The following is a 24,191-nucleotide window of genomic DNA, read 5'->3' on the forward strand; positions in this document are numbered from 1 at the left end:
TCAATTTTAAATTTTGTTACGTTATAATCAATTTGCGAGCAGTCCTAAAATATACTTGATCCTCCATTTACCGCGACTGTGTACACAATAACACATTATTTTGCACGCACTGCACTTTTCCAGCGCCCATTTTTCCCTCGCACTGTTTAACATTTCAATGTCTTTCTGCATCAAAATCTGGAAATTGGTGATGGTAAAGTATTCACAGAGATGTTATTAAAATGATATAATAATTATATAATATATATAATCATATGGCAATATATAATGTCTCATCGTATAATAACGATATATTGATGTACGTTTTGTGTATGACGTTGCCATGATTTTTTCGGAAACATTCTGTGTCAAGGTGTGTGATCACTTTTTTTTTCTTTCTTGTTCTTTTTTGATTCTCTTTTGCAGTTTTTGACATCTTTTTGCGATTTGATCTCTCATTATGTTTTGTTATATCCCTCCTGCTCGGTCTTCGAACTGTTGTATGTGTACCATTTAAAACACTCGAACAAAAATTATACTGATGATTACACAGATGACAGCATCTCGTGTAATGGTAATGTTTTTTGAGTGTTTTTACTGAGAATTATTTGGACATGTACTGCATGCGCTCCGGCGAATTCTCCTTATTGATCTTAGTGCTAATCGGAAATATGATAAATCATTATTACTTAAAGAAAACGCATCTACAAGTGGTAACCGAAATATTTGACGACAATTCCAGTCCATAAGTAAATCGTAAGGACTTCTTTTAGTCCATTTTTTATAAAATTTCAGGCTTGCGCATCAGAGTGGTTTTCGTGTCGTTACTGGCGCTATCAGTGTTCTTGAACAGAAAATATGCGAGGGTTTGCAACCCCGCAAAAGCTATTTCATACGCAAACGATTGAGTGCCATACTAACACTTCCATGCCGTCGTGTAATTTTTGGCTGTGTTTTTATAGAGATCTGTGCTCTGTCGTGCTTACGCACACGAGAAGGGCTTGCTAAGTTTTGAAAACAGAGATAAACGCGATGGCGGATATAATAATAATAATATCTGGGGTTTAACGTCCCAAAACCAAGATATGATTATGAGAGACGCCGTAGTGGAGGGCTCCGGACATTTCGACCACCTGGGGTTCTTTAACGTGCACCCAAATCTAAGTACACGGGCCTCAAACATTTTCGCCTTCATCGAAAATGCAGCCGCCGCGGCCGGGATTCGATCCCGCCACCTTCGGTCAGCAGTCGAGCGCCATAACCACTAGACCACCGTGGCGGGGCGATCGCAGATATTAGTAGGCAGAATGATTCGTGTAGGCTCGATGTTTCATGGTGTAAACCTGACAATTTTAAACGTAACAAAAATCCTCTATCTGAAGCAGCTTCAAAAATCAAAGTTACCCAAATTCGTACACGAACCTGCTTCAATTTATTCAGGTAGCACCAAGCATTATCAGGTGGCATGAGCGCAGCCATTACAGCTGCGGCTGTTACCTGGCTACGGCGCCAGGAAGAAAGCTATCTACGATGTTTGTCGATGTAATGTGGAACACATATATATCCCACAGAGGCAGGCCCGTAGTCAGGGGGGGGGAAATGCCCTAGCCCCTCCCCCCCCCGAAATTTTCGGGCAGTCGGGTGTTTTGACCTCAATTAGGTATTAAAAGGCGTTTTTCTCGAATGGTGAGGGCCTTCAGCAAGTGCCTCCCCCCCCGCCCCCAGAAAAACAGTTCTGGCTACCGGCCTGTGCAAAAGTACCACAAATATCTATGTACATTCAGGTCTGCTGCGACCGCTGCCGAACGGTGAGATATACTGTTCAGGAGAGTTTAACTGAAATATGAACATAAATTGTGTAACCCACCAAACCACCTGAGCCAGATATAATCAGCGGCACATACCTCGTGGCAACGCCACAGTAGCACAACTTCTACTTTACTAGTCCATGCATCCCGCATATCCGCAAATCGGTGCTAAAGAATCATCCAAGGGAACCATGAGTTTAGCAGGAAGTCGCGTGGAGGCATAGATGTATGACTGTTATGCTTGGTCGCTTATCTTGTTCTTGCAGCGCTTAAAGCGCTTAAAGATCAATACGGGACTATGCATACTTTTCTGTTAAAGCAAAAGCCTTAATGTCTCATGCGAACGTGAGCCTAAGGGAAAACCGGTGTCGACACAAAATAGTACAGAAAATTCACCGGCGATCGCGATACTGCCCAATGCGATTTCCGAGCGCAGCTTTTTACGTGTTTTCATTTTGCGATAAGTGGAGAGCCACTCCTTCGCTAGCCGGGAGACCGCGAAAGGCAGCGCGTGGGCGCGTTCTACGACAGCCGCCGCAGACAGGCCTCCGTTCATGCAGCGCTTTATTTTCATATATGGTATCGGTGGACGCAATCACCGCATACCTTCGTGATGACGTCATCGGCGACCTCACAACGGCGAATAATACTGTGGCACCGTGGGTGCCCGCCGCGGAAGCTGTCATCTCGCCAATGTCGTTCCCTCATCCTAGCGCTCTCCTCGCTTATCGCCGTGTTTCATCCTCCGCTGCACTCAGCGTTCGCTCTGCCGGTGACGACGGCGACGGCGACGCCGCTCAATGCAGGAACGGGCGCCGAAAAGGTCACATGATCACCCGTGCACCTCGTGGATCAATAGGTGGATAGCAAAACGGCGCGTCGTCTGCTACAGCACTTCCGTTTCACGGAACCTTCAAGGCTCAGCACTTTGCTGATTCAAGTTGTGTGCGGTTCAGCGTAATCGGGGGAGGAGGCAAGATAACTGGTAGCAACCGCGTTGCAGAAAGTACGTTTTTTTCTGCCCGATTACACTGAACGGCCCACACCTTGATACAGCGAAAAGCTAGGCATCAAACCGGACGACGTCATGTTGCTATCCACCTATTCGTCAGTGCGGCGTTCACGTGATACGAAGTTCACCGTAAAATAGCCGCAGTGGATGGCTTTTGCATTAGAGTAGTGTGGACGAATGAGTAACGGACACTGAGTTTTTCAACTTCCACGTTGTCAGAATTGGAGTCAACCAACATCGAATTCCAATGGCAGGAACGCCGCCTTACATAAACTCGAGTAACTTTATTGCGAAAGGATTTTCTTGCAATCTATGGAATGCTTTGAAGCTTACCTGTGTTGTCTACCTGGTCCTTATTATTTTTCTCGGTGGAGCTTTCTGGATTGGCTAGGCCGTCGATAAGTATCTGAGCCATGTCCGGCAGATGTACCTAGAGCGATAATATGTGTACCTGGAACGTTATTTGAGTGCGCGAGAATCGCAGGAATAACCATAACAAAGAACATCGGCCAACTGAAAAAATATTCACTGCTCTATATGCAGCGCTGATTTGCGGCTAGACGAAAGTACTTGAGGAGCTTACAATTAGTTTTTGCTGATTATTTCCTACATACAGCTGTGACCGTGAATAATGCTTTTCATTGATAGCTCCGGCCTTGTATTCCATTTGAGGTATCTTACATAACGTTCATTTTACTAATTATCTGTTTTTGGTTCACAGCCATTGAGCAGTGTGGGCTTAAAGTAAAATTTTTAGTGCTTTTAATAAGGTGAAAGCCTTAAATAACTCATCGTGGTGTGTGCTTGAAGAAGCCCGCAGTGAGCACATTGGAGCAGGAACCTCCTTGCATGAGTGAGTGTGTGTTGATGCGCACGAGCGGCGCGTTCACTTCCTTTTTGCGACGTTACCCTAATTAAAGAAACATAACAGCGGCGAGGGCTTGACTTGGACGACTGACGGCTATCAAGTTACGCGGATGGAAAATGCTGAGCCAGGCCCTAGTGGATGGTGCGGTAGGCCAAACGGTATAAAACACGACAGGGGACTCGACAAGCACGAAATGAGAGGCGCTGAACAAAAGAGCTCGTCGAATTCTGACATGATCTTTTAGCCTTCAATGCGCTGCCACTTACGGCTTTCGTCTTCGAGTCTTCTTAGAGATTCTCTGATGAGGGAAACAACGAAAATTCCGAGGTTTTCACACACCCTCAGAATTTTCGCTTGCCCGAAAGTTTGTTCATCTTGAGCAACTTAAAACCACTTTTAAAAGCTAGTTCAGTGTCCGAAATTGGATTTATATTGTGCACGTCTCTTTTTCCCTAGTCGCTTGACGACGACTTCTGCCACCATCGACGAAATAAAACGGCTTTTGTCTCTTCAGACCATATTTTCACAAAAGTGGAACGTCACCTTTGCCGCGGCCTGGAGAAAAATAAAGTCTCCGGATGATTACGCTAGGACGTCAGCAGGTACTAGTGAGGCAATGTGTCTCTGGGAGCCGAGTTCGCTCTGGGAACAGAGTTTGATTATGCAGCAGGTCTGCATAATCGCTGTGAGCATTTCTGCCTCACATAAGACACTGGTCCATACACGTATTTCGGAGACCAGTACAAAGAACACTCAATAGACGCGATTCTCGTCTCATGGAATATCTTCCGCACAAGTTTGTGGCCCGTTCTAGCGGGATTTGGCGTTGACACGATGTGATGCATCTTCAGCGGCCGAAAAAAATGCGCGCTTTAGAATGATTGCAAAAAGCCTGAATATACAAACATCACTCGTGCAAACGTAGCATGCGTTCGTGAAAGTGACGATAACGGGCAATAATGATGCCTCATGCGCCAATTTAAGGATTTGCCAATGATCGCAGATTTAGCACGGAACATCGACTCGGACAGAGATGAATTTGCAGGATAGCATGGTTGGGTTCATATTTAAGCTGAAGGCAAGTGAAGTCGTTACACAATATGTAGAAGCTTCGAGTCTAATGATCTAAAATGACTGTAAAGCTGAGAGGGTTCTAAATTTTCCTTGGACCAGAGTTCCGAGAAGCCTTTGCGTGAATAAAATGAGGACTTCTCTTGCGCTTTTTCGGAAGTCCTAACGACCTACAAGAAGCACTAATAACGTAGCAATGCAAACTTGTTGGGTAGGCAACATCACAAGTCGACCATTACGCATTGTCCATAAAACCAATGGACCATTACTACAACTCAGTCGTTCAGTATCAAGCATTCACGACCGCCATATTAGCAATTACCCTGGACACAATTCTTCAACACCCCTTAAGCTGGAATTGCTCGCAAGTAACTTAACAATTTTTTTTTATTGGGCCCCTGCTTGCTTATTACACAAAATGTAAATAAAAATACGTTATGTTGTCGTAATGTGCAATAAGACGGCAGTACCAACCTGTGGATTCTTTCGCCGGAATTGAATGACGTCTGAGGCTCTCTTAGTAAGGTCGGAAACAGGGTTCGTGTACAAAACCGCAATTAACTTCGCCGGTATTTTCAAAAGCCAAGGCCAATGGTAAAGATTCTCTGGAATGAAACACGCACAGTGTTTTGTGCAAAATTAACATTCCCTGGCAAAAATTTTCTCGATTTTTAATATTGTACGAACCGAACGTTTCGAAAGGTCAACTTTATCTAAAGCCAACAGTTAGATGGAAGGTAAACACTGCAAGCGCAATCCACAGCCACCTTGTGCATTCAGACGCGTTGCTAGCCATTGTGTGATAGTGCGACATGCATTTACCTCCAAGTTAGTTCCTTTACTGAAGGCGTTCTGCGGGACTTCGACGTCAACATCTAATTCACTCCCCTATTTTTTTCTTCTTTTTATCACTATTTCTGCCTCTAACTACTTTTGTTGGCGTCCATACCCTTTTCTGCTATTTCGTGAAAGCGTGTCTATATATGACATCGAAAAAAAGAAATTAGTGGGCGTGAAAGTGACTGCTTTCAAAGTTCGTTCTTCTCTTATATTGCGTTCTGCTTGTGTTCCACTTGCATTGTTACTTTGGTGAAATAAAGGAGGTTTCTGAAACAAAGTATAGGAAAGCATAAATCTGAGTTTACCGAAACACTATGGTCATCGCTGTGATCTAAATGCATACTAAACAGCCAATCTATAAAGGAGTTTGCCATGCTAAGCATTTGAGAACCGTACATTAGATGTTTATGAACTGCTGAAGCACTATAGGACCATTAATTCTTTGTTGATATATAGGACACAAAATGGTTATCCGCTAAGCCGTATGAAAGGTGTTCCGAAATACAGCAGAGTGCATAAATACGCCTGTTTGGTATTTCGTGAAGAGGAAAGAGATACACTTACTACGTACGACCATGTTGAAGCTTTATGCTAATAAATAGAATAACTCGTTCAGTGTTCACAGGTCATCGAGTGCCGCACCCCCGCCTAATATGGCCACGTTCTTCGAACAAACCGCAGGCGTACTTTCTACTCCACAGTACCGCTGACGATAGAAGCATTTACAGCAATTTTTTCGCTGTCTTGTAAACTTTTAACTCAGGCGAAACATCGCATATTTTGTGAGCTCATACTTTCACTGAATACATTACGGCCAAAGAGTAGGAAATATTGTATAAATTATGTTATACTAAACAGTATTAATTACTGAAAGGAGTGTTACTTACGACCTAAATTGTAGACTAATCCAGAATTTAGATTTGGTAGGACATCCAGGGCTGCTCTAAACATTGGCATCTCGGGATTCCGTTGTACGTTTGTGTCGATGCCGAACGCCGACTTGCCAATCACATCGAAGGTGAAGCGTTCGCACAGGCTGTTGATGTCCGCCTCAATTCCACTGTCGGCGTGCTCGCCGAGAACATCGATGAACTGCTGCTGTGCGTGCAGCAGAGAGGGCATCACCTGTCATGGAAGTGAATAGCTTTAAGCATTATGACAGGATCGCGAGCAGGCCAACCCTACAATGAGATTATTTTTTTTATCATGTTGCCAATGGCATACTTTTTTTTTAAACTCCCCAGCCCTTCTTCGTCAACGGTGTGAGGTTGGTTTGGGATGACAAATTCCATTTACCCACTTGGCTGCCAGCGCAATCTGCCATATTTTACGGAGGTCTTTCTGATGTGCTCCCGTAAGTCTATTTTAATCTCTGTAGGATATTTCGTCTCTTAACTAATCTCTTCTGTCATAACCGACCTTTCTCAATCAAGCTATCCTGCACTCTAAGATCTTGCTCGACTCCTGCGAGTTCTTCGACCGAAAAGCCACTACACTTCACGAGAACAATACTGGCGTGTCGCTACATGCTTGAGCGGTGGCTACATGGTTGAGTGCCCGCTTCCAATGCGGGAGGTGCCGGGTTCGATTCCCAGTGCCGACCGGGAACCCACCGGTTTTTCCAAAGGGCTAGAGGAGTACACCTACCTGGCGCTCGGTTGTTAATGGGTACTCATCTCGAAAGGTGGCCCCGTTAGGTTCTGCAAATGCCCCTGGGCGCACCTTAACCCACCGCAGCCTTGGTGAAATAGCTGAGCATCCACCGCTGCTGTGGGAAACAGAGAATCGCCGCCGCCGGGTACCTACCGGTAAAATAGGGACAAGCGCACTTCCGGCCTGGTGCTCGGCAGAACGAAGTTCATAGTCGAAGGTCATCCTCTCTTTTTTTAGGTCTGGCGGTCCGATGCCGCCAATTTCCTACAGGGTGGGTGCCCTCCCAAGCGATCTATGAACTTCGTTCTGCCGAGCACCAGGCCGGAAGTGCGCTTGCCCTATTTTACCGGTAGGTACCCGGCGGCAGCAATTCTCTGCCTCCCACAGCAGAGGCGGATGCTCAACTTCTGGAAAACATTGACGCTTCCGTACACTTCATTGTGTGGCATTGAATTACTCTGGAAAGAATGTTGAGGTACTCTACAGGTAATACTTGCATAGTTGTCGGTGAGACCCACATGGCTGCCAGGTGAGCGCGAAATTTACGTGTTAGATTTCTTTGTAATACTGTCTACTGGTGCTCGAGTGAACATGCGTGCTATACTGCTACTCAATTAGCATTTGAGCGGCAACTTTTCTACTCTAAATAGGTCCTCCGATACGGAGCTGTCGTTAAGCATTTCTCCTAAAGCTAGCTCCTCTGCCACACGCGACGCATCGGTCAACTAACCGATATGACGCACACGTGACGAGTCCGCTCATCTGCGCTCTGCCCTTGAAACGTGCCAGCTCTCGCCGGTCCTCTGAGTTGAAAGTGGGAACGAACGAACGAATAGCACTGAAGTGGTGATTAAGATAGACCAGCTTCCATGCACATATAGAGATAATACATACCCTAACGCTGTGTATCGAAAACGTACGGAAAGGGTGTGTACCACGATTGTCGACGCAAAGGCATCATAGACATAACGTAGAGAAAAAACTAACATTGCTTACATGCATATCCCCGCTCGCAAGTGTGCATACTATCTTTTTTTGGTACTTGTCTTTAAACGCCACTTTCTCCATTATTGCGATTAATCAACCACTTACGCGCATTTTATCTTCTTTGCGTGCCGTGATCTAGTGATCAAGGCGGGCTCGTTACCTTTATGCCGCTCGGTGAAGTTAACCAAAAAGTAAATTTCAGTATTTCGCGCGACAAAACCACAATATTAATAACATTCATGCCGTAGTGAAAAGACTTTCGAATAATATGAACCAGCTGGTGTTTTTTTACCTTATCCCAAATCAGAGCAAGCGGGAGTTCTTGCCTTTTCAACGCCCATGAAATGTGGCCGCTATGGCCAGGAAACGAGCATGCGACCTTGACGGGAGCCGCGTGACATCTCAGATCGCTCCTAGATTGGTCTTATTAAAGTACAGTTCAGTATCATTATCTACTGGATCAGTCCCGCTATAATTGGGGTCACTACGTCGCAACCAGCGTCAAAGAAAAAATAACACTTGAGGTTTTACTTTCCAAAACCACGATATGATTATGAGGCATGCTATAGCGGATGGCTCCGGACAGTTCGACCATCTGGGGTTCTGTACAGTGCACTGACATCGCACAGTAGACGGGCATCTAGCACTTCGCCACCACCGAAATGCATCCGCCGCGGATGGGATCGAACCCGCTACATTCCTGTAGCCGAGCACCGGGACCACTTCACCACCGCGGCTGCCCAGCGCCATTGCAAAGTTAGTGTCTTAGTAATGTAAACGAATATGTTCATAGACGCACACGCTGTCGGCCTATGTTATACTACCGATGTTCTAGTGCAGTAGAAAATTTTAACGTCATGCTCAACATTAATTTAGCCCTAGTGAATAGCCGTTCCTGAACGGCTATTCAGGAAGCATTCAAATGCTTCCTGAATCACGGTCAGTGGTTTCAGTATAATTTACTTTTTTTGCACAGGAGTGCAGGTTGCAAACTTTTGCCATGGTTCCAACTCTGAAATTTCACCAGGCTCATTACATTGAACACTTCAATTATGTTGGACAAGAACAGTGAGAAAATGTTATCACTGCATCCACGTACCGCTTTGAGCTTCGACGCCGTGAAGAAGTGTGACATGCAAGTTCTTGATTCTCTCCACACAGCACCTTTTGACAGGATGATGTACTTCTTGAACAAGGGGTCCATTTCGTAGATATGCATTGTGCGCTGTGGAAAATAAGAATATTCTTAACAGGCCACACTCTGCACAACTGCTTAACATGCTCGGTAAAATAGCGGTCAAAAAGAAACTGATCTCCCTGAATCATCACATCGAGCTTGAATGGGCGATATCATGATCAGTAGTTGCCATGTATAGCACACACACGGCGTTTCTTATGGCGAATATTATATCAGGTCAGCAATACTAAAGCTGTGAATACATCTACGAAAGTATTAATAGAGTATTGTATTAATATTGCTTTAATAGCTGAGCTGTTCTGGTGCTGGGCCGGACGACAGACGAGTGTCCGCGTCGCATGTCACGCTCTGGTAAGTAAGTCAAATGCACCTATAGATGGCGTTAATGCCTCGGTCGCGGTAGAGTTACTGTATATGCTACCTTTAGGTAGCAGAGTTGCGCATCTGTTTTCCAACGCCGCTAGCAACCATGCATTGCGGAGAAGCTGACGCTCGGGCCAATTTTTGTATTTCTCGACGCCGCCGCTGCAGCTCACTCAATTAACGCTAGTCATCGAGAGCCAATGTTTATCGCCAGCCTTCGACACGCCAGACATGTTTATCGGCGACGCGGTGGGCATGTCACCTGCACAAACGGAGTGCGACTTCACCGCATAGCGGTGGTTGCTAGCCGGACCTATGCGCAACTCTGCTACCTAAAGGTAGCATATACAGTGACTCTAGGTCGCGGAGGAAGCAGTAACTGGATGGGGGAGGGCCCGCTGCAGCATAAAGAGGGCTTAAAGTCACTGCAGCAGGGGCGAAAGTGGCAGGGGCTGCCCCAAATGCTTTCAGTGCATATCTACGTTACTAATAACGTAATCAAAGATGTACGTAGACGTTGTGAAGAGGTTAGAGAAGGACTGAGGGAAGACAATGAAGATGAGGGTGTTCTAAACAAAGAACATGGCTGACACCATAGCCTAGCGCAACGTGTATTACAAAAGATACCAATATAAAAGCACAAACAAATCACAGAAAATCAAAATATGAACATATGAGAACCGCAGCGTCGTTGTTGCTGCGGGTTTTACGCTGGATGCATGAGGGGCAATATTAAGAGCGGAGCCATTTAAGCTTGAGTTACGTCCTGGCAGCGCTTGCAGAAACGGCGCGTTTCATGGCCAAGCGATGACGTCATCCTTGCGTCGCCTTGCAACGTGTTATAGGAATGATAGGAGGAGGAGAGGCGAATAGAAGTGCAGATGAGGAGGAGAAGAAATAAATAAAACGAAACTTCTTGGCGAAGCGGGATTCGCACCCTGGTACTCACGGCCCGAAGGCGAGCGTCTTAACCCCTCGGCTACAGGCACGCTATATCAGAACAAGCGTTTATGGAAACCATACGATTGCGTTGCTATAGGCGAGAGAACGAGAAAACGAAAGAGGGAAAGACAGAAAAAAAAGAGACACGGAGAGAGAGAGAGACAGAGGAAGAAAAAAATAGAGAGGGATCGGCACAGAGAGAAAGAAAATGAAAGAGCAATGCATAGCCATTTGCAGTATAGTGTAAGCCTAACGTGGGAAAGAGAAGCGAAGGTGAGGAGGAGAGTTGTGAGGGTCAGGGGGAAGGAAAGAAGCAGAGGAAGCCCACCACCTTCGCTGTTCGCACAGTCTTTGCACCACTAGCGCGTAGCTGGCCCACTTTCGTTGTTTGTTTAGTACTCTAGAAAAAATGAACGAACTGAGGACCGCTACATTCGACGCCACACATCATCGCTTAATTAAGCTGTTTCTATTGCATCGCATTTTTTCTTGTGCCCCTGCTACGTTGTATGAAACTGCTATATAACATTGCTGGCAAAATAATCAAACAAAGTTAGTCTTTTTCGCAATCATAAAGCTAAGAACGTTTTGGGAATGCATGCGAAAACGGTAGAACAAGGGCACTTGTAATTCTGGTTGTGAGATATTGGATATTGTTCTTGTTATATATCTTTTTTTATTTACTCGATTATGTCCTACAACATAAACAAACGAAGAAGGTGTACGAAAGTTTCAGAAAGCGACGCATTTTATATCGAAGCTATTCTAAAGTGGAACTTTTCATTTCACAGCTTTATTGACTGAAAAACATTGTAATATTTCGGCGACACAGCGTTCACTACAAAGCGATATATTCATGTTTGCACAAAACGAACCTGGTTAACAAATTCCCATTGGTAGGTGAACCAGTGCCGTGCAGTGTGGCAGTCCGCGAGACACCAAATGATGTGCAAATGGTGATTTTAACGTGTGCATGTCAATAAGTACAGACTGACGCGTGGCCTCCTTGAGACATTTGTCCCCTTTGAAAGCACGGTACCCCGTGTGTTTTTGTGTAAGTGGTGTTTTGTGGCTACTGCGAGAGTTCCACTTCGCATGGTTTTAAGGGAAAATCGTTGGGTGCCTCATCAAACGCGAAAATTGACCGTAGGCATCGGCGTTAACGCGAGTGATGCAAAAAGATTATGTGATGACGTCACCATATGACGTAATCACCACGGCACAGATTGCCGAAGTTTCTGGCGTCTTCACACGACATAGATGTTTGGTCAAAGGTGGCAGACCTCGCAGGCACTGCAAAGCCCTGCGAGGTACAGAAAGCTTGCAATGCTTGCGACCCCGGAGGTAGTGCGGAACCCATTAAGGTGAAGAAGGCTTCCGGGTTGATCAATCACGCAACGGTGAGGAAAACGAAGATGGTGACGTTCGACTTGGAGTCGTCTTCGGAGAATGCATAAGGGACCATATAAATTTTTATTGCTGTTTATGCGATTTCTGCGTAACGTTTCTTTCTTGAAAACTAATAAGCGAAAAGTACACCTAAAAAAGAACCACTAAATTTCAGCCGGTAGCAGAAATGCCATAGTTCTGTCTTTGTGATATTTATGCGCCAAAAGACCGCAGCACTAGGACGCTAAATCAACCGACTTCGGCAGCTGCCGTCATAAAGCACGTTCTGGCATTGCATTGGCGCCATTTAGCCACAACTGACACTTGCGACACTAAGGGCCATTAATCACCCACGTTCTCGCATGCTACCGAAGTTGGAAAACTGGGCAGACTGTGAGTCAAGAAAACTTTACCGAGATATAGTGCGCCATGAAAATAGGCGACGCTGAAGTTGCAATGACAGCGGCTCTATAGAGAATTCCTCGGAAGTCGACACAGTCATCCGTTCAAGTAACCTTTGTAAACTTTCCATCCGTGGCCAATCGTACTTCAGAGCGTTTTGTCTGGTCCATAATACAGTCGAGTGCAAAATTCTGGAGATAAATGCGCTGCGTGCCAGATTGCAGCCCTGAGCCTTCTGACGGCTTCACGGCTGCCTTTGAGTGTGTGCACCGCGAATGCGCGTCCCTTGTTTTCAGCTTTAAGCGCACGCGTATCGAAACGCGGGAGAGAGACCAGCGTCCCACTTTTACGGTCGATGTGCAAGGGCCGAGCAACGATATCGTCATGAAAAACACTTCAGTTGTACAAACGAGGTACTTTACTCGCGGTATCATTCCTGGAAGGCTTGCACGGCGACTGCAAAAAAGATGATTTGTCCTTCTTGCCATGTTCCGGTCGCACGTGTTGGAAGCGAGCGAACAAGCAGACTGGAGTGTGGAAAAGCCATATACTGCGCACCCACGAAGTCTCCCGTCAGAAGGAGCAGCGACGTAGTTGGGCATGCGCTCTTACGGAGTGTAGAATTTTGCGCTGTTTTGTACCTTCATGGAGGCACATCACTATGCGCTGCGGGCGAATTTGACTAGACAAGGTGTTTTTCCCTGCAGAATCGGTGTCACTACTCCAATAAACTGCTATACGTGAAGATTCTTAGGCTGAGAGAAAAATTGTAAAGGTGATTAGCCCTGCGAAAAAAAAATGAGTCACAGTTTCGCCTCAAGGGCGAAGCAATGAATGCGATAGCAAGAAATTGGAAGGTCATAGGAAGAGCGGCAAGCAGCTAGAAACTTGCTGCGCGCTTCTCAGGCACAAAGGACGCAGGAAAAGAAAACACACAAGGCGAGTGCAAACTAACGGTCACAACTCCATACTTGCAGCGCGCTGCTCAAACACAAAGAAGGAGGCACGAAAGGAACGCACAGGTATACATAGGACGAGTGGCAACTGTCCCACTTGTTACTTTCAACTAACCCCCACTTTCGCTCTTTCAGCTATCAGATCACTCCTTTCGCAAACGCGGCCGCTGCAGCTAGCAGTGTGACCTTCGTGTGATCTATACACCAATTTGACAAGGAGGCTGCCATCTTTAAAGCTCTCCACCGCCGCAGCGCCGCCTAGCGTCTGCGATGTTTCGCCGCCCTTCCGGTGTGTGGGGTTCCGCGGCGGTGTATGCAGCGTATACGCTCAGTTCACAAGGTATCGCTGTTCTTCGCAGTACACAGGCAAAACAGAACAACGCTACGCGAGTGTAAAGGCGCTAGTGAGTAATCTGTAAGCTGTCAGCTTCAAAATGGCTGAAACAGCAAGCAGCGGCGGCCCACGAGACGTTCCCGCAGCAGCGCCGAGGATGAGTAGAATGCCAATGCAGTTCGTAATTAGCATCTGTAAATTGGTAATTGCTTTGTATATTTTGTTATATCCGGTGTTGTGCGGTGCTGGTGTTATATCTGGTGTTGTGCAGACGAGCGAACACGTAGGCCATTGTCCGGCTGCGCGCTATGTGCGCGCATTAGTGTTCAAGATGACTCCCGGGTTTCCGTGCCGTGATTATTCAAGCTAAACGTAACTCTAATCCTTAACAGACCATTTCATTCCGCTTGACACGTTGCAATACAATGTTCGTGGAACGACAGGAGCGCGAAGACCGATGCCTGTGTTCATTCGTGTCGCCGTCGTAGTTAAAAGCTTGCGGCCTCTGATCGTTGCACAGGATAAGAAACAGATGTACGACGGGTGAGCTCAAAAGTCGGCGTAGAAACAAGACGATGATAAAATGAAAATAAGCCTCTTGCACATCTGGAAGCACGTCATGGCGTAAGTTCGCTTCGGCGCGAGCCGCCGCCAGTATAGCGATACGCCGAAAGGGCGCCCATTTTTGGTAACATTATTGTCAGTTTGTTTTCTGGCGAGTATTTGAGAAGCATTGCGATGAGCACACGTGTCCAGGTAACGACCTGGCTTTAACGAACGTGGGCCGATTGTTCACGGCACCCAGGTTACCACGCGAAAAAAAAGGTGCGGTTGTCATAACGCTACCCCAGTTATCGTCAGAAAATTGACAAGTCGAGAGAGAACGTGCTCTAGATGAAACGTTAGAGACGCGTACCTGCGCCAAAGCACACATGTCATGCGGCCCTTTCTGTCATGTAAATTGGAAAGTGCTAATTCGATAATCTCGAAATTACACGCACTAAGATGGAACATTTTCTAGCCGCAGACATTGTAAATCATGTGCTGTAGCATAGAAATCAAAGAGGTTGGTCTTATGAGAGAACAGCTCTTGGCCAAACATGTTGTGTAATAATCGTAAGCCTTGACATCGGTTCTCTTTGGTGCAGATGATAAAGTGTACCAGCACCCAAGCACAATCACAAGCTGGTGTGATGACTTGAAATAGTGGCCATAAGTGAAGACACCACATATAATATATGATTTGCGGGAGAAGAAGGCGTGCGACCTAAGAGAAGCGAACTCATTTAATAAAAGCATTGTGCACTTCGCATGCCTCGGCTGCTAGACTTTTACGGTTTTTTTTTCGCCGCTGCCAAACACAGCGCAGTGTTAGCTGCTGGACCTGTTCTCGTCCGAGATTTCAATTTGGGGCAGCACAATTGCTTCAGCGTGTCGAAAAATGGAAACACGCTGACCTCTCACGCACCACGCAATGCAAAACTCGGGAATCCGCACACACCAGCGGCAGCGGTCGGCCGAGGTGGAGAGAGAGAAAGCGGTGAAAATACACCGGTTTGAGGCTACGCTCCTCCTTTCTCCGTGAAAACGGTCTATAGCTTTAGCGCAAACTGTGCGGTGAAATTACAAGACATACAGAACTCCCCTCCCTCCCCCCAAGAGAAAATCGCGCGAGCATGGTCGACCACGCCCTGTATGTCAAAGTACAAGTTGAAGGCGTACATCGCAACTACGGAGAAACACGAGACAGTTGTAGAGTTGGAAACCCAATAAATGTGCGAGCCACCAGGACGCATGCGCAGAACGCAATCCACACTCTGGCTCTTGTGCTCGCGTTGTCCCAAGACCTTGCAGCGCCTTCCTTTCGGCGGCAAACAAAACCGCAGAGCGCACGACTTCAAGAAAAGAAAATAAACACGACTCTTTACAGTGCCATGTGAAGGCACGGCTCGCGTTTCCTGCGGGCGTCGGTTCTGGTCACTAAGAATATTCATTTGGCTCTAGTTTGTACATATTCCTGAGGCTAAAATTACAGTTCAAAGGCACTTCTTTGTCCTTCTTACTTCTTCACTTCATCGTCCCTGCAGTAGACATGTGCGCCGGACCCAAAATCACCGGTGGCGGCGCGCCGGTGTTTCTACCTCCGGCGGCGGCGCGTGAACGGCGCGGGGTTCATCGGACCGGCGGCGGCGCGGCGCGGGGGAGTGGGGGTGGGAGGGGGAGGAGAGGAGGTAGGGCGAAGCAGTGAATGCGATAAGTACACGCCGCAATGTTGCATGAACGAGGGCTAGCAGCTAACTCTTTTAGATGCGAAGCAGCTTTTGCGCTGGGCTTTGTCCGCAGTTCCATTGGCGACCGTCCGGTTTCTAAAACCTACCATAGCCACCTGTAGCATATTGAGCGCGCGCTCGCGCCAAGGAGAAGTCTTCTTCCTCTTGTTCTTCGACCGCCTTGATGGTGATACGTGGAGGGCGCGCGCACGCGCGAAGGAGAAGTCTTCTTCGTCTTGTTCTTCGACCACCTTGATGATGATATGGGCAGAGTACTTTGAGGGCCCGGGCTGCCGTATGCAGTCCTAGCTTGGCGTAACGCAGACAAAAGCACGTGTGCTTGCACGCGCTAGCGCGTTCGGGCCTCTGTAAGGGGCTGGGTAAAACGCTGTGGCTTCTCCCCCTTACACTCTCTCAGCAATCCAGTGATGGCGTCGGCGAACGAGATTCTGCAGACGCGTTATGAACCAACGCGTTGTATCCTAGTCAGAACGCGCCGGCAAGCGCTAGCGCGTTCGCGCCTGTGTAAGGCGCTTTGTAAGACGCTGTGGCCTCTCCCCCTTACACTCTGTCAGCAGTCACGTGATGGCTGCGGGGAACTTGATTCTGCAGATGCGCGAAGAACCCGCGTGGCGTGCTCCAACAAGAGTTCGGGATGAGTAACAGCAACAGCAACTACAGTGAATTCATGGCGTGCTCCACAGCAAGGACGGGTTAACATCGGGCAAGGTGCCCGTGATGAACGGAACTTTAAGTCCACCCATGCGCTCCTTCGTATGCCCACATGGTTCCCTTTTAGTGGGAGATGGTGAAGTTTTTTGCTCCGATCTAACTTAAAGGGGCCCTGCAACACCTTTCTTAGTTATAATGGAATAGTCTCATTATTGACGTATGACTCTTCACGAGTCATATGCCGCAAAAATTTTTCGAATCCGTCAAGTCTAAGTGGTGTTACCAAATTATAGAGATCACGTTCCGCAGCTTTCTCCCTCAACTCAACGCTGCGAGCGCGCGGAGAGCTAGGCAGCGAGTCGAGGGAGGGAGCGCAGACGAGCGAGGCTCCGCCCAAGAGCGCCGGCGGAGTTTTTTTCTTCATTTTTTTTTCTCTCTGACGTCTGGGCGCAACCACGTGATCTGTGCCGCCACTTCCGGTCGGCTTGCGTCGTTCTCGTCGAGCGGAGCCGATATCGCGCGTGCTTGAAAACTGCGCGTCGGTTTGGTAATGTTGGGTGTGCACCTCGAACGCCGTAGTGTTTTCATCGCTCTGCCAACCATGGAAGCAAACCTGCGCGCTCGTTTGGAACGAATGGCAGCTGAGATCGGTTTCGGCCCATACTCCGATACACCGCCTCGTAAGACGCGTCACTGGCAGACGACCCCGGAGCGCCGCCATTACCGGACGCCAGCATTGTTATCGGAGACACGCTGCGCCCGTGCCTCGGTCGGTCGTGAGAACGTGCCGACGATGCAGTTCTCAGCTGCAGCACTCGAACGGCTGCCACTCTCAACGGCAACCGGCGATGGTCAAAAGCACAGAAATAATCACGTTTTCGGCACTGCGCATGGCGAAGAAAACGGAACCACGCAACTACGAGCAGGCGAGCTGTCGGTGCGACCGGAAGTGCTAAAATGAATGTTTGTTTGGTGTTTTTAACGCGATAACAGAATATAAACATACATATTATCTACTTATTGAACTCAAAATTCACAACGAAAGTAATAATGAGGGTGTTATCGTGATTATAAGATCAGCCAATGGTGGAACTGCCGACAATCGCGTCATATTTTGCGGACTAATACATCATTTGTCGATAGAAGAGGGAGCGATTTTCAGCTGACTTTGAGAATTTATTGTAAATTCCAGGCCGTGCGCATCGCTGTAATATTTGGCTCGCGTGTTCTCAGGAGCTTCGACTACCGATCGGCAGCGCTTTTTGAGCATGCTCGAAAAGTGTTGCAGGGCCCCTTTAACACTGCAAAACGCTGGTGTATGGCAATACGGCCGCTCCCGGGAGAAAAGCGGTTTTCGGTCACTTTATCGTATCAGTGGTCCGAGCGCGAAGCAGTGAGATCACAGCGCTCACAACGCTCATAGCGCGTAGAAGGTATACGACCCGTTCGCTGGGAGATGTCTGCCGAAATAGCGCGCGTGCCAGCGCTCTCGACCGCGCCCTTATCGCCAAAGTTCACAGTTGCTGCTTGAGTTACGCAGTCTCTCTCCCCAGCAATCCCTTCCTGCTCCTTCGCCCAGTAAATGACAGGCGGGGCGTTTCCTTCTGCTTGAGGAGGAATCGACGGCAGGCCTCGCACGCGGGTTGATGCTATGCTCGCACGCGGTTGATGCTGAAAGTTGGCATACGTTTTGAGTTAGTGTTTCTCAGGGCCGCAGCGATGTCATGAACAGCTCTGTATGGTTGCTAGTAAAGTTATTAGACGTGAACGAGCTTCCTTGTACTAGTAAATGCACGGTGCATGCGCGCGTTTGTATTGGGTGAACCAGATGTGTTGTGCCCCGTGACAGCCAGTAGCCCCTTCCTAATCTTACTACGCTTTTCTGCATGACACAGAGTACTGCGGCGGAAGTGACTTAAGAAGCGCTTTGCACAGGATAGAGGCCAAGCTCCTTCGCCAAGACCGTCCACTTCGCCTCTTGGGGTCTTCGTCCACCTTAAATGGGACTTAATGACGGACCCGCAGGCCAAGTTTCAGTCTTGTTTCATAGAACGTCTGATTGCGGGGACATGGCTTGCATCGACATGGCAGGCACGTGTTAACACAGTACAAAGACGCTGCTGCCTCGAGCACAGCAGCACGCGTCAACGCATCGGAAAAAAAAAGCCCGACGTCAATGTCATCTGTAATCTAAACGCGAAGCCGCCTAAAGGCCTCCAAGATTCGCAGGCAACGACGCACCGTTGATGGTCGCGCAGCGCGCTTGCCCGCGCGTGACTGTCGCGTCTTCCGCGAGCGCTCGGGCAGCACCTGTTCGTACCTGTGCGCTAGCGTACCTTCGTATCAAACGTCGCGGGGTGCAAATCGGTTCGCAACAAGCGTACTCCAATACATTGCAGGCTAATGGGCCTTGGCCGGGACCACAGAAAAATTCGTATCACCCCGAAATTCGTGCGAGCCGTGATCGTATCACCGAGGTTTTACTGTAGCTAACTACACTTGGACCCCTCGTCACCACCATCACGACCGGATCCTATAGCAAGTCATGACCAGCTGCTGGTGCTCACTGATCACGTTGATGATGCCCTTGTTCAAGAACCGTCAAGAACTTCTTCCACACATGCTCACGGGTTCGTGAAACGTGCGTGCGTTCTCGGACACGTATATGCACTACATATCAGCTTACCGCTTCTGGTGTTGGTAATAACCACGTTGCCATTGGCAGCGTTACGCAACCGTAAACAACTGGTTATATAACACATATGCCGCTCTGCAATATATATATATATATATATATATATATATATATATATATATATATATATATATATATATATATATATATATATATATATATATATATATATATATATATATATATATATATATATATATATATATATATATATATATATATATATATATATATATATATATATATATATGACAAAGGAGACAAAAGGACACGACACTTGCTGCCCAGCTCTCAGCCTTATTTTGCACAGTTGCACTACAGTCGTGGCCTGAGTAATACAAGTTAAAATGCAGATGTGTTATCGCGCTGTCATGTACAACGCCTCCTGGATACACTAAAGCTTTTCACGGCAGCATTTAGCACTGGAGGACATTTTAATGTGTGCTAAAAAAAAGATACAGTTGAAGGTAAAGTTGTAATCTTTTGTCAAACAATCAGGAAAGAGCTCAACGAGACAAGGAAATATTTTACCCATCGTTTGATCCCTAAGCAAGTGATGGATACGAAACCTGGGAGACAAAGTGTAGGGACTAATAATAATGTAGCGTGTACTTACACCGCGACTTTGAAAGTTGCTTGAGTTCTTGATGAATATATCATGTATCATGTCGACATCTTTCACCACGACCATTGGCGTGTCTCCAATGAAGAACCTATAGGAGACGTACCGCATGATTTACATCCGTCAGGAGCGAATGCAGTGAGTGCTGTACGCATTAGTCTTGAATAATATATGAAAGGCACACGGGAGGCGATGAGGAGTGCATGAACAAAAGTAAGACAAATGACAAATAGAAAAGTGAAGAATCGTGTTCGCCCTGTTTATTTTGTCGAAGAAACGGCACGTGTTATCAAGGAAAATACAACACTTGTGAGCCTGTCAAATAACGCACATTGTTGTCGGGGTGACAGGGTCCCAGTAAAGTGTATTCTGAACACTATAGAGAAATATATATGCTTTACCACTGCGCAATTTCGCTCCTAGCCTAACGAGAAGATAGCATTACGGAGAGCACCATGATTCAATCTCATGGTTCAGTATGCCCTCGGGGTATAAATACATTGCAGATGGGATGGGGTATACATAGCAAAACAGCATGTCTAATAATAACGGCAAAATGTAAGCATTGTACGTAATAAATAAAAACATAAACTAAATTACAGAGTAGCAACCAACGTGCAATGCGTCATTTGTTAATTTTTCCCTGTCATCGCATTTCCCCACATGCGAAAAGTTGCCATGGAATCACTTAAGAAGCGCCTGTATTTATTGGAAGCTTCTCGAATGTTTTTAGTTTTTGTTTTTTTTTCTATGATCTGATTGCACGCATGAATCCTACAAGGCGTCGACTGCTGTGTGTTCTGCAGCTTCCATGGTCCCCACGGTTCATGCTGGAATATACGTTAAGCATGTATAAAAAGCCGACGTATTTCACCTGAGGACCGAATTTTCAGTGACCAACGACAAACCTCGCGACACTAGTAACAGTCCGAATATATCTTTTCTTGGCTGCACATGAACGCGAGCACTAGAGAGCTTATTCTTTACCGGTTTGACTGCTGTACTCCCTGCCGTCAAAATCAGGTGGCAATACGCCAGATATTTCGCATAAATCGTAGCAACGTTAAAAAAAAAATTCCACGAACTCGTTACGAGAATTCGACTGAATTAATCCTTACTTTGCTCTTTAATCAAGAGTACTTTTTAAATATTTGTTTCATTTTTCTCATTAATGTATCGAACATAAATATAGTTAAAGCTTACAATATACATTCAATGTGTATGTTTCCGCAAGCCCCCAGGTACTGAAAGTGTAACATTGCTTTCTCACACTATGGTTCGTCAAACAATTTAGCTTTTCGCACAGCCGTAACATTATTGCTACAACACAAGAGTCACAGCCGCGTGGTTGTAAAGAAGGTGCCACCACAATCTAAGACATTTATTGAGCATGAAATGGCAGCAGAATGCAGCGATCGAATTGCTCATGAAGTGAAAAGCGTAACATATGATAGCGCTAAGGAACACAGAGAGCAAATATACTTCCAGCACACAGAAAGTGAACACGCGACAGCGCTGTGCCGTGTCTTTCTGTGCCCTTGTCGTATACTTGCGTTGTGTGTTTCATAACGTTTTAGCAACAAGACCAAGCTCACTGTATAGTATGATAGCGCGAATGCCATGCAGGAACACTAGAACACAGCAGAAAACCATTAGCTCTTCCTGTTTGCTCTTCTTTATTTTGTTCGTCTTTGCCTTTCTGTTTGCCCCGTCAAAAAATTGTGCAACTACCAACGCAGATATGTAAAAAGTAGCGCGATGAAAATTTCCCCTTCCTGGCAATTTGTTCTTTAAAATTTTTAAACAATCATCAGAAGTTCTTCTGACTTCATTAATTTCTGCAATTTCTTAAGATTACGTCTTTGCTAAATATTCTTCATTATGTATCAATCTACAGGCAAAAGAAATACATTGATCTTACCCAAAAACGTCTCCGTATTCTTCAAGCCATCTGTCCAGGCGTTCGAGGACTGTCTGCAACAGAAAGTTGGCGTTACATCTGGCTACACAATATGCAAATAAGTGCTTGACGATTGCAAACGCACCAACGCGGCAATCTTAGCGCCTTACAGAACCCTCACCTTCGCTGACGCCTTAGATTTCATAGAATGTGAAGTCCATTGCGCTTACGGTGTAAAATAAGCTTAGAGGTTTATGCCACCTGGGTGGATGCCATGCACTTGTAAACTGCATGCACAAACTTATGTTCCTTCGCGAGCGCTTCAGAATTTGCGACTGTAAAAATGCATGTAAAATTCGCGCAAAAATGCATGTAAAACTTATGAAAAAAAAGTTTTAAATATTGCAGAAGACTCATGCCACGCTGATAGAGATGTAGATATAAGTGCTCAATAATCACACTAGCTCTCCATATTACTAAAGTGAGGTAACGTAGCCTTTAAAGTACTTCGTGTACATGCGAAAAACAAACCAAAAAAACAAAAGCCCACGAGAATACATTCTACCTAACAGAAGGATTGTGTATATGCAAAGCTGTGTGGTAACTGATGTTATGAATGCGAACCGTTCTGCAGGCATGCGGCCATCCACAATCATTCGTTCTTCTCGAAACCGCTACGAGATGGAAGAAGTCGTTCGTTTTCGGTGACTGATTGCCTGTGGATTGCAAGCGAGGGCGTAAGGAAAACACTAAGACGTAAATAAAAGTGCACTACATCTGAGGTTGTCACCTAGAAGGCGCAAAGATTTTCTAGAGAAACAGCAAATCAACAACCTGTTCGCACATTTTCAATATTTCTATTCTTCCAATTAAATACGACGGAGGAATAACGTTTTCAGCGTTAATATCACAGATTTAGTGCAGTGAGAAAAGAGCGAGCAAACGTTTTAATTTGGGGAAAGTGAGTCCCAGGTGGCGGGCTGAAGCCGCGTCCTTCAATAGACCTTATTAGAGTTACTGTATATGCTACCTTTAGGTAGCAGAGTTACGCATCCGTCTTCCAAACGCCGCTAGCAACCATGCGTTGTGGAGAAGCTGATGCTCGGGCCAATTCTGGTATTTCTTGATGGCGCCGTCGCCTGCAAAAACGGAGCGCGTCTTCGCCGCATAGCTGTGGTTGCTAGACACACCTATGCGCAACTCTGCTACCTAATGGCAGCATATACAGCAACTCTAGACCTTATGCAAAATTGCTGCCATCTGTCGGAGGTTTGACGAACGTACCGAATCCGGGCCATGTTGGAGGCTTGTGTTCGAATCATATTGCTGTCACTGCTATTCTTGCTTCTATCTGCCTTGATAGTGGAAATCAGGGCATAAAAACGTCAGAAGAGCCTGTACACGTTACCGGCATTTTTTTCAGTTTTTACGATCACAGTTACTACATGTGAAGAACTGCCTCGCAACGAGAAGAAAGCAGAAGTTTGTCACCGAGTCACATGTAAGCCTGTCGTCGTTGAGATTGAAGCTTTGCGCTTGGTTATAAATTTTGTCTGCTTTCAGTGCAGCGAATGAAGCGTTGTTAGCTATTGGGATATCATGCATGTAGTGTACGATGGTTGGGAGGAGGAATTAGCGCGTGACCCGGCTAGGCACAGCGATTACGGTAAGAGGGTGCTGTTGGCCCACTTCAAAGCGTATTTCATAAGAGATAGCCTACGTTGACCTAATGTATTGTGCGTCTTGCTTTAAATAAAACGTTTTCCTGTTTGTTATTTTTGAAACAAGAAATATTTCTCTGCTGTAGTCACCGACGTATCTGTTGCATAGAATTACCCCACAGTTAAAATGTAAGACAGGTCAGTTTCTCACGCACGTGATAAGAGAAGACGAAATGCGTTAGTTGCTCCAAGAAATAGGCGCCGATTAGCTGGTATTTTATCAATAATCTTCCGACATATACTCGTGAATGACACGATCTGCTAAGAATATTCGCGTTCACATTGTCGCATTCGGGGCCTGCTGGCGCCTTACAATTTCAACGCGTTGCAGCAAGGCATATTTGCCTCGCCAACTGGACGCCTGCGACACCACCTCAGCGCGTGACTAACGGTAGCGCACGCACAGTCGAATGTAACACATCTGCGGGAACAGCATTTTTTTTCTGTTTCATACAAAAAGTGCCACACACACAAGCATCTGTTAACATTTTTTAGCACACAGGGGTTGA

At 46.4% G+C, this 24,191-nt stretch overlaps 1 protein-coding gene across 2 annotated transcripts in view; it reads right to left on the reverse strand.

The window, feature by feature from the left end:
• The window catches only part of LOC119399478 (cytochrome P450 3A6), a 52,837-nt gene that overhangs the window by 25,901 nt on the left and 2,745 nt on the right, over positions 1-24,191 (reverse strand). The window contains exons 3-8 of one of the 2 annotated variants that reach the window (XM_037666279.2): positions 21,983-22,035; positions 20,056-20,152; positions 9,318-9,443; positions 6,466-6,703; positions 5,213-5,343; positions 3,133-3,229 (exon numbers count right to left, since the gene is read on the reverse strand). In XM_037666279.2, the coding sequence (XP_037522207.1) occupies positions 3,133-3,229; positions 5,213-5,343; positions 6,466-6,703; positions 9,318-9,443; positions 20,056-20,152; positions 21,983-22,035 (742 nt within the window). The remainder of the gene's footprint in view (positions 1-3,132; positions 3,230-5,212; positions 5,344-6,465; positions 6,704-9,317; positions 9,444-20,055; positions 20,153-21,982; positions 22,036-24,191) is intronic. The other variant, XM_037666280.2, reaches the window with a different exon arrangement.

The sequence above is a fragment of the Rhipicephalus sanguineus genome, chromosome 7 (assembly GCF_013339695.2).
Source record: "Rhipicephalus sanguineus isolate Rsan-2018 chromosome 7, BIME_Rsan_1.4, whole genome shotgun sequence".
Lineage (NCBI taxonomy): Eukaryota > Metazoa > Arthropoda > Arachnida > Ixodida > Ixodidae > Rhipicephalus > Rhipicephalus sanguineus.